The sequence below is a fragment of the Corvus moneduloides genome, chromosome 1, assembly GCF_009650955.1.
Source record: "Corvus moneduloides isolate bCorMon1 chromosome 1, bCorMon1.pri, whole genome shotgun sequence".
NCBI classification, from domain to species: Eukaryota; Metazoa; Chordata; class Aves; order Passeriformes; family Corvidae; genus Corvus; species Corvus moneduloides.
In genome coordinates, this window is record NC_045476.1 from 55,551,407 (window position 1) to 55,563,064 (window position 11,658).

The 11,658-nt window shown below is 40.2% G+C and overlaps 1 protein-coding gene across 1 annotated transcript in view; it reads right to left on the bottom strand.

Annotated features, from left to right (window-relative positions):
* Nucleotides 1-11,083, bottom strand: part of AHR (aryl hydrocarbon receptor) — a 62,645-nt gene extending 51,562 nt beyond the window's left edge. The window contains exons 1-2 of the mRNA XM_032110433.1: nt 10,909-11,083; nt 3,111-3,298 (exon numbers count right to left, since the gene is read on the bottom strand). Coding sequence (XP_031966324.1) covers nt 3,111-3,298; nt 10,909-10,964 — 244 coding nt within the window. The 5' untranslated portion in view covers nt 10,965-11,083. The remainder of the gene's footprint in view (nt 1-3,110; nt 3,299-10,908) is intronic.
* Between the last annotated feature and the right edge of the window lie 575 nt (nt 11,084-11,658).

An 11,658-nucleotide genomic window follows, 5' to 3' on the forward strand; every position in this document is an offset into this window, starting at 1 on the left:
CCAGTGGTGATTTAAGCTAACCTGCTTGACTTTGAGGACTGCTAATCCACTTCAGTACAGCAGGTAGAACTGCACAGCTGAGAAGCAACACCACCCTAAAACACTTTTTAGCTTTGACTTGCCACACAAGACTTTATAAAGAAACAGACTTGAGACTCACTATTTTAATCCACTACTGCAATTTCCTTCTTGAGTCAAGGTCAAATTTGTGCATATAAAAGCATGCCAGAGTGCCTGACATGGGGATACAGAAAGCCTTCTGACATAATGTGGTCTTGAGACTAACCTGACCACACTAAACCAGTGTATCTACAGGGTCACTTAGCAGGACAATAATTTCACCAACAAAGAAAAACAATCAAAAGCAACTGCTTAACAGAATACAATCACCAACACAAGAAAGTAAGATCTTTTGAGGTTGTGGAAGAGAAAAATGCATATACCTCTTTCCTACAACCTAAAATACAGCAAGCATGCAGAGGTCTACAATATTTCAGTAGACTCTACAGAAAAACTCACCTGCCTCTAGTTCCAGAGAACATTCTGTACCACTGTACCATCGTAACGACTACAGTCAAGGGAAGGTGTCCTTTGGTGGTGCTTTTTTATTTTTTATATATACACACACATATATAAACACACACAGAGCTTTTAAAAAAGCCTTGTAGACATTTAAGTGAGGCACATTTATCCAAATTGATGTAATTTTCTGAGATGTCTTTCACAAAAGAGTTCTTTTTCTCCCCCCAGACTTCCGCCTTCAGAAAACAGACATTCACTCTAGATTATTTAAACTTGGAAAAATGCAAGTGTTTTCTTTGAAAAAAAAATCTATTGTTACAGCAAAAACTTGGGTTTCCTTTCAAGCAAGATCATATGATTAAGCGTTTATATTTTACTTTCCGCAGGAATTTACACACCCCCCATTTGCATCCTGTTATTCATTTAGTGTTTCCCTTTACTTCAGCATGCTGTGTTAATAAAGTGGAGCTTTGGCTCGGTCTAGGCACTCAAGGTGACAATCAGAGCTCACTCTTGCATTTGCCAGATTTATTCTACAGCGTTTTCCGTATATATTCAACCACACAACACACTCTTTCAAAAAAGCCCGTCTGAGAAGCACTGCATAGACAGATCATGAAAATCAAACCTAGGGGTTTTCAGAAGTTTTTTGCTAATTCTGTTCTTCAAAGCACTAATTTTTCTTTTGGAGGGTGAATTTCACTGAAATAGATTCCATGTTATTTAAGACAACTAAAACAGTAGAAAGATCTAATTTTCACTATTGTGTCTGTCAGTCATAAATTGGTTACTTTTGTTTATCTTCACTTAAGTCATCAATGTTAGTCTTTAAATACCTTCAGATGGAGACTGATGACTAACCTGATTTGTAGTCCTACAATACAAAGGCCTGAAAAGAAGTAGCAAAAAGACTTTTTCTGGTAATAAAACCCATTAAGACAACTTCTACTGGAGCTATTCTACCTGATGGTATAATTTTTTTTTTTTCCGTGTAGAGAAATCATAGCCTTAAACTCTATTCCAGGACCTTCAAGTGCAAATTGGGTGGAAGAGGCAGCAAGAATAAAAATCAAGCAGTTCCATTGCACAAGAAACTGAGATGAGAATTAAGATTTGCTATTATCACTTGCAGTCTTGGATTTATTTCAGAAAACATAATTAAAACAAATACAACAAAGCTCAGTTCATTGAGACTGGAATTTCTTCAATTCACCAAGAGAACATAGGCAAGCAAAATAATTTCTGTTACAGCAGTCTACCTCAGATAACATCTTACAAAGATTTTCATGAAACTGAGGTGCCAAGAGAACTCTCATTTGATGTAAGAAAACATTTTCATCTGAAAAAAAAAACCTGCTAGAAATATTTGGCCATATCTAGCCTTACAGCTTAGACTTCATACTAAGAACTGTCCTGAACAAGCACAGAAATCAGGACACTTGGATATATTCTTCAAGCAATAAAACTGAATATAAATTTATAAGCATTGATAAACTGAAGCCAGTTGACACAATAAATGAAAATAAACATTCTTTAGTCCTGCAGGAAAAAGTGGAACTATCTTAGACAGGTTTCTTGAGACCTTTCATCCATGTTTTGGAGGCTGAGACAAACTGATGAGGACAGAGGTTATTTTAATGTCCAAAAAAGTTTAAAAACAACTTGAAGTTTAATATCAACTCCATTGCAATCAAGATTCTTCAGCTACAGCTGATCAATAAAATTTCAATATAATAATTGTAAAATCTCAGTGACTGCTAAAAGAAAAGGACAATTAATACAAGCTCCTTGCTTTATTCCTGCAATGAAAAGGATCAGACTATGTCTGCCTTTGAAGACACTGGCGTGAAGCCAACCAGCGCATCTCACCCTACAGAGCAGCTCAGGTAGCGAAGGAGAGAGAGGGACAGGACTCCTTGGCCAGCTCTGAGGTGACCAAGGACACTCACTTCTGACCCCATGACTACTCTGAGTGTTGCTGTATTACCCTTGCCAGGACTGGGGTCACTGCACACTTGCCCACAGAACTGGAGAACCTTAGCTGTCATTTTAATGCCTCATGTCCTGCATCAATCAGGACTTGGACACAGGAGAGATTTTGTCTCTATTCTTTACAAGTCACCTTTGCAATAAACTGTAGGAAGGGGCACTATCAATTACTTTACATCAAAGCAAAATCATTTTTGATGCATCATTAAGCAAAATACAACTGGATGGGAACTCATATGACATTTTGAAACTGTAACAGTTGTACAAAGGCAATTTTCAGAGAGGGAAAAGAGAAATCTCTTGGGTATCTTTGACAGTCTGATGAAGAGAACTGGAGGACTAATTAAGGGCAATATTACTTCCAAATGCAGGGCATTGAAAGGCTGGTGACCTAAGTGAAATGAAAGTAGTTACATTTGGTTTCAAGAAAGTGGAAAGCTTACTTTACAAAGTTACATTGTATATATTCAAGAAACTGGAGTTTCCATTAAAATACAGATAAATTTAACAGTTTTAAGTACTTAAACAGCTGAAATCAACATACAGTATAAAATGAATTTTACGAGCAGTTCAAACCCAAATAAATTCCCAGTGCTTACCGTCAAAAAAACTCTTAGCTCTCAGGTAACTGACGCTAAGCCTAAGCACAGACAGCTTATCCAATTTGGCGATAACATCTTGAGGGAAAGGCAGCAGGCTCGCCAAGCGGTCCAGCTCCGCATTCAAGCGGTCCCTGTGTCTCTTGGATGGATTGGACTTGACTCCTTCAGCTGGGGATGGCTTTACACTGTGGCAAAAAAACAAACACAATATGAATGCCAGGTCTGTTCCAAAATGAAGGCAAATATTTGCCAAGCCTAAAGTTACAAATTGTAACATTCTCAAACTGTAACAACTAAAATATTTTCCCAAGTGACTTTGTTTCCCATTGGAAAAAAATTAACCTAGAATGGCTTAATCTCCCTTCTAACACACACACACACTGGTTAAATGAACCAGTTTGAGCTACAACATCTATTTGAACTTGCAATGAACATTTGAAACCTTTGCTGAGATTCAGCATTTTTTATAAAAAGCTTCCTATATTTTCAGTCAAATTTCACTTAAATTCTTCCTAATGATAGTATTCCAAATACATCAATAACTTTTAGTAATATTTGTGTGCAAATAAATTTGACAGTACACTTTTTCACTTCAATAACAATTTCTCACAGATGTCCTCAATTTTTATCAGTCTGTAACAGGCTATTATTAATTGAACACAACAAAATTTTAGTAAGTTGCTAGGCATCCAAAACTATACAGAAAACCATGAGATACAGCTCAGCCAGCATATAAAATCTTTGTAGGAGCTCATCCTTTAAGTCACCTCTCAGCTGAAGCCATTTCATTTGAGTACAGCATGACAAAAGCATGCCTTTGTACCTCACAAAGAACAATTGTGAAAGCTTTGTTTTATGAATTACATAATGAAGGTTTTGTAAACTTGCTATTATCCATTCATATCCACCCTGAGCTCCAATTCCAGATACTTCTTCCCACATACACAGAAGTCTGGGAACAGGTTTAAACCCCTACTCATTTGAATTGCAATTAGTCATTACAAGCCAATACTGAAACCAAGTAATTTATATGCATAAGCCATAGTACATTTTATCTTCTTTATTAAATAGTTTACTAATTAAAGAGTGACTCACTTTCGCTTTTCCAGTACTGCAGTTCTACATGAGATCTACAGCAGTTATCAATTTGTGCTTCTCTTACAGAAATGTTGGTTCTGCAAGATGCATCACTCAAAAATACTGAGCATTAAGACATTGAGCAGCTAATTTCTTCAGTAGTTCATTTAGTCTGCTGTCATCCTTATATCAATTTTATGATAAGCAATTGCAGAAGTGCCAGTAGTTATTTTTGCCACTGCTTAAACCATATAGAAAAGTAATTTCATCTTGTGTTTTCAGTCAAATGAGTACTGATAGAGTACTGATAGAGTACTGATAGAGAGACATTCTTATTTTTAGCTTGTTTTTACTTTATGTTTCAATTACACTTCTTGTTAGTTTAAATTCAAGCCCTTCTTTTTACAGCCATTGCTTATTCAATTGTCACTTGTCAAAAACGTGCACTTAAGCCTGGCTGCCTGCTCCCCAGCACTACAACTGCCCTTTTCCACATTAAAGGAGCCTTATGCGGAGCCTGGAAATGTGAAGATGCCATAATACAAAATGTTGTTAACAGACAGAAATATAATATATCAGCAGAAATTACTTCCCAGATGGATAAAGTTAAACTTGCTGCAGAGTAAATATTGTAAATTAGTAGTGCTTTATCCTGAAAAACATTTGAAAAGTGGGCAAAACAGTTGAATCAAGAATTGTGAAAATTCTTTCTCTTGAAAAAAAAAATAGGCTCATCATCAGTGGCAATGGATGACAAACTAAACTACTTGGTTAGATGTGTGCTTCAGTCACAAATCACAACTTTGACACCAGCAGTTTACCATATTCCCAAGTGAACATTAAACTTTAAATAATTTAGCAAGGTTTTCTTCATATTCTCTACTGCTGGCAGAATATTAACTTGTACAAGCCATATGATTAACAAAACTTAAGTATAGCCCTAAAAAAATCAAGTTCAAAATCATCAAGCATTAGCAGCAACATTAAAGGATATTTCTTAAATGTTTTTTTTTATGTATTAGACAGTTTCTAAATGTAGAAATAAAATCATGGATTTCAAACATTAAGCATGTAACAGTTGTATAACAACCAGTGAACAGCTAAGTACTATCAAATCAAAGTGATCTGCTTCTGAAAAGCAGAGGACCCCATAGAAACCATTCAACACATGCAAACTTTATGAAATAAATCAGCACTAAGTAACAGGCTTTTTTATCTTAACAACTGTCCCCTGCTTTGCTTTAAACATGAAAATTGACAAAGTAGTTGAAACTATGTGCAATTGTGCAGTCATCTCATCAGATAGTCAGTTAGATGTGATTGTTTTTCTACTTTAAGTTTACTTTCTAAAGATTTCTCTTACTTTTAACTAGCTCAAAGCATTTCCAAATACTAAGTTACCAGTATTTGCAGCATAAATATTGCCATATTCTCTCCCCCCAAATCAAACATTGATTATCCCTAATTTTTCCCCTTGTCACCCAACTAAAATTCATTATATAAAAACAGATCCTTCGGTGATGAAGGGAATAAGGGCGGAAGCGCTGGGGGCATAAGCAGCAAGCTAAACCATTTTCCATCCACTTACATAAACCCTTGATGCTAAAGACAGCCGAGCTTCAACGCAGAAAATGATCTTCAAGGCAAATTATGTGCAATGGCAAGATTAAATCCATGCATGTGCTTTATTTAAAAGAAAAAAAAAAAAAAAAGACTAAAAGAAGGAATGTATTTAAGCTGATCTCTCCATTCTTAATCTTCTACCTTTCATAGGAAATCTGAATTCCCTAAGCAAAGACCAGAGATGTCTGTACACTCAGTGCCTCTAACTGATCTACAAATTATTGCCCAACAGCTGCAAGACAAGCAAGAACACTTAATTTTTGACTTCACAATTTTAAAGGATTTGCCATCACACCACCAGCTGACTGCTGTTTTCACAGGTCTGCTCAGAATATTTAATCAGAAGTTTTCACTACACATGCTCATCATGCAAACCTGCACAGACATTAACACTAAATTATTAAAAAGTGCACAATTACCTGATTCTTAATTATTATCAAAAGGTCAAATTAAGTTTCAATATTTACATGCTCATTTGTATTATTTTAAAGTGAAATTGCAGCAGTTTCTGAGAAAATGCCAAAAGAGTACAAGTTTATTTTGTTCACGACAACTTAAAACGCTGGGGAAAAAAGTAGAAAACCAAACAACCAAGCACTGAAAAGCATGATTCCTTAGTAACAAGACTGAAGTGTGAAATGAAATCAGAGAATAAAAGAATGTGCAAGAAGAACACTTGAGATACAGAGCCATGTTTTAAAAAAAAATAATTTGTTAAAAACCCCTAATTATTAGTTCATCAGAACTGTGTTATTGCTTAGGAAAGAAGGACATAAGAAAGAACAAACAAGTCACCCAACTAATGGATTTAATCTTCTCAGCTTTGAATATTTTTCATCTCACATTTAATAGTACATGCAAAAACATATGTTCTTCTTATGCATAGAATTTCAGAGTGGAGGACAGGTATATGAAATCAGTTATCACTAAGCAAGTAATACAATCCTAAAAAATTTCTCTATTTACTTTAGCAACTGAAAAATACTTCTAAGCATTTACTCTTATTTCCCACACTGAATTTACAGTTACTGAAAATTCCACTGATGATTTCTTTGGAAACAACGGATAAGACACAGACTATCGACTTCTTAGATTTAAAGCTGTTGTCAACCAATCTTGCAGGGGCAGAGACTCTTTGCAGTGGCTCTTTCAGCAGAGACTGAAACCAGTCCAGATTCAAACTGCTGAAGGGATAAAGTTGTTTAACCAAAAAAACCTCAAGCACTGACATGCTACTCATCTGATTCTGGGCTATTGTTTGTCCTCCAGTAGTAAACAGTTTTAGTTTGTTCAGGTTGGTTTGGCGCATGAAGGATTCAACCAGAGTGATAAAAACATCCAGAGCACTAATCAAGAATGAAAGTTTGACACTCAGTTTTAACATACCTCAATACTTTTTAAGATAACAAGCCAGGATTTCTTGGAAAAAAGAAACAAAAAATTAGGTTCCTGTCTACTGACCATGTTACCTATATATGTACACCTCCATTTGCTGCAGATTCTCTTTATAAAAAGCATACTTTTGCAAGAAACATTAACCAAAACCAACCAATCAAAAAAACCCAACAAACCTTAAAACAAGTGACTTTTAAGTAGCAGTCTACATGTAACATACAGCTACCCCAAGACTGACATATATAAGAAGTTTATTCTACATATGACAAGAGTCTTAATTGCCTCCATTTCAAATAAGAGGTGCAAACTGCTTTGTAGCAGATACTGCTTTACACAAAGGAATATTTCAAAGATTATTTTTCTTTTCTGATGATCTTCCTTTTTGAAAGCTTATTCTGGCACTTCTTGTTTGTTTGCCTTGCAAGAACACATAAACAGTTTCAATTTTTTAAATTAAAATTTCTCTGCTCTGCTTTCTAACATTACTAGGACTACTCATCATTAAGGATCAACCAGTCAAACTTCTGGACCACTAATATCATAAATCTATTTAAGATAACACAGAAGAAAACACTATCGTAATTTTTAAATTTAGTCTACTAAATAAACAAATCGTTATTCTTTTTGCCTCTGCATAGTATGAAACATTTAGAACTCCCCACCCCATTCCTTGTCTATTATATTTATCCAGTTATACAAAAGAATTCCTATCCAAACACTGAAAAAAAAAAAAAAAAACAACCAAACCAAATCAGAGCTAGCAGGCAGAGAGACATAAAAACTGCAAGTTGGAGCTGTACTTATATAATACCTTTCATCTCACGTTAGAATCTATCTGCAGTAAACCCCACTTCCATAAAACTTGCATTTTTTTCCCCTCCAACTACAATACTAGTATATTAGTTCACTTAATAATCACTAGCCAAAGAAATTCAAGGTTTGGAAAAAAAGACAAAAACCGAAAGCAGGGGCCACGCCACTGCTCCCCAAGCCTCAGTGGGGAGTGAAAAATCCCCCCAGCCTTGTTGCCACCAGGGGGACTCACAGGGTTCAAACCTTAAGGAGGGAGGAAATTGAAAGACTCCAAGGTATTGAGAAAGTGATTTCTGTAGCATACTACAAGCAATTGGAGTGCACATGTTCTGCATCTTCTTTTCTCTTCCCTCACATGACAAGATAGTAAGATGAATTGCAGGAACAGTTGACTGTTATGTTCCCCCGCAATTGCTTTTCTTTTTCAGCTGCAATACTGTAATTCCCGACTGAATCAAAAAAGCACATTTCAACACTTGGCACTGTTAGACAACAGCCTGTGATTCCCTCTCAAATTCTGTTCTCTACAGGGCACACAGTAAAAACTGGGAGTTGTAGGGAGGAAGTTTCTTAAATTGTTACAGAGTTATGACCATGGTTTTCATGAGTTATTTGTACCTGAAACAAGAAGTACTTCCCCTATTTCATTATTTTCCTATGGCATTACAGCACTATACGTACACCTCCTTTCATTTATATAAGCTGTCTCCACAGATTTCTAATTATTATGCTCTACTGAGAGTTACATATATGGCAAACAAAACATTAGAAATATCAACAGATACAATCTCTTCTATAAAATATAAACTATACTAGTCTCGAAAATGTATCACCTCTTTTTTTTTGTTTTTTTGTTTTTGAATAACCGAATTCTGCTGAGAGAAGGAAAAATCAACTTCAAACAGATTAAAATGACAGCATCAAACCTTTATTAGCCAGTACCAAGTACATCTTTCCTCTCTCCCGCAATCATTTAAAAAAAGATTATTGCCTGTCTCACTTTTTTTTGGCCTAAAGGTATGGTCTGTAAGTAACTTTGTGAGAAATCAGAGCCTAGCAATTTCTCCAAGGCTGGCCCAACAGAAGCAGCAACCAAAGAGCATAACACATTTTGAGAAGGAAAAAGGATGAACAGGATAAATGCGTTAAAAGCAAGATAAATGTCTTACATAAAAATAATTTCCAGTAATCCAAGCAAGGTGGGTTAATAATCAGCCTCCACTTCAATTACAGGTGAACAAACTGTTTCAATATGAATACTTTTATTCTGAGAAGAGACTTTTCCCTCTGATCCTAAGGCAAAGTCCCTTGATAGAAAAATAGTTCCCATTAGTAATGAAGCTTCAACTTCAACTAATCACAGCAGTTCAGCCAACTTACACAACAAGAAGATACAGGGGAAAGGATTACTTACACAGACACTACAGTAAGGTTAAACAAGAAGGTTTCACATCCTCTAGCTAAGGCTAACCAAAATTTAATAACAAGCCAGACATTAAGCGATCTCACCAGCAAGGCAGAATACCTCACCCTTTCACAATCAGAACCATTTGCCTTTAGCTATTAGTAGGCTACAAATGTCACCAATACATTTCACTTCCTCATGAACAAACACTGATTTCATTCTTAAAAATCCAAATCTGAAGTGTGAATTTAATTAGGTACCTTTACCTTTTTATTTGGAAATGAACGGTCAAAAAAGCAGACATTGGTCTCTTCATAATTAATGCATTTTCTAGCAGGGGAATTAAAAAAAAAAATACATTTTTAGACCTTTTTTCCTAATTTGTGGGGTAAAAAAACCCCAAACTATATACATGCATTCATTCTAACAACTCCAACCTTAAAGAAGCAAGCACTCAAGCTAATTCCCTTTGCCCCAAGACAGTTGTCTGCTGTGAATCTAAAAACGTATCATTCACAATATAATTTCATCAAATATTTTTTCATTTTTTGCTTTAATGCTTTTCTAGTCCTTGGAGTTATTTTACATCTACAGAAGTAACCCACAGAAATGCACAGGGATTTTTTGAGCTTGGCTTGTTTTTCTTGCAACTCAGTAGTTTACCTTTGCTACTTTTTATGACCTATAGATTCTTGACTTTCAGTTGAAAGTGCAAGTTAAGCATCTCCGCTAGCCTAAAAATTCCCCTCATGAGAGCAACGTTTTAGTGAAGGATATAAAACCTAGGATGCAAACCTAAAGCAGGTGCATCATACAAAATTACTCCGGCACTAAGCTGTTCCCACAGTTTCAAAAATATACATTAATTAACAAAAAGCCACCATATAGCCAAGCTTTTTTATTTTCCCCCTCTTTCGACTGGTCTACTGCACATGGGTTTCTTTGCCTCTACACAAATAAACGCATCACATTTCAGTCCTCGTAGGCAGGCCCTAAACGGTGGGAACCGGCCAAGCCTTTCCCGGCTCCGACCCCGCGCTCTCCGCAGAGACACCTGAGCGGGCCGGCGGCCGCGCGGTGCGGAGCGCTGCGGATGCGCAGCGGGGAGCGCGGCACCCGCCCCGGGGGGGCGAGCGCAGCCACCGCGCGGAGCCGTCACCTCAGATGCCTCCCAATCTAGGTCAGCCGGCTGCGCCGCGCTGCCGGCACCGCTCCCCCCTTCCACCGCCGCGACCCTCCGCACCCCGACGCTCCCTCCTTCTTCTTTTTTCGGGGTGGAGGAGAAAAACTCTAAAAGCAGTAACAATCCTGCCGGCACCCCGAGGCACCAGCACCCCCGGGCGCCCTGCACCGCACCGCCCCACGGCCGCCCCCGCCGGGCCCCCGCGGCGCGGTGCGCCGCAGGACGGCGCGTCTCCGGGAAGCCCGTCGCTCGCTCTCCCCACCTCGCCTGGCCTCCCGCCCGTCCGCGGGGCCGCTTACATTTTTTGCACAGGTTTCCGCCGCTTGCGGCTGGCGTAGGTGACATTGGGGTTCATCCTGCCGCGGCTCTAGCGCCCCGCGCCGGGGGCGCCGCCGGCCGGGGGCCGCCGCCCCTCCTGCCCGCCTCGCCCCGGCTGCTGGGAGCGGGAGAGCCCCACCGGCGCCGCCGCCCTCGCTTTGCTCCGCCCGCGGGCCCCGCTCCTGCTGCCCGCGGCCGCCCGGAGCTCGCTCGCTCGCAGTGGCGGTGGCACCTTCCCCGGGCGGGCGAGGACGGGAGGCGGAGGCGCTGCGGGGCGGGATCCCAGGTGATCGGCGGCGGCTACACCCACTCACCGCCCCTGGAGGGCACAGGTATGGGGGCGGTCGGGGCTTTCCAGCGCCGTTCGCGCCGCGTCTCCCCGCCGAGGCGACGCCGTCTCCCTGTCGGCTCCTCTGCGGCGGTGGGAGGGTGCGCGGCGGGCTCTGCACCCCGGCGCGGCCGCCGTCTGCTGGCCGAGCGCCTGTCAGAGTGCGCGGCGCCGGGACCGCCCCGCACCGCCCGGCCCGGCCCCGCGCCCGCTCCCGGCCGGGTCCCGCCCCGCCCGGCTGACAGCCGCCACCGCCCCCTCGCCGGGGAGGCCCCTCGCGGCGGCGGCGGGGCGGAGGGGGCAGGGGCGGCGGCGCCGCCATGTTGGGAAGGTCACGCGAGGAGAGGGAGGACCCGCGCGGCGGCGGGGGGAGCGCGGCGGGAGCGCTCCGGGATGGGGGTGG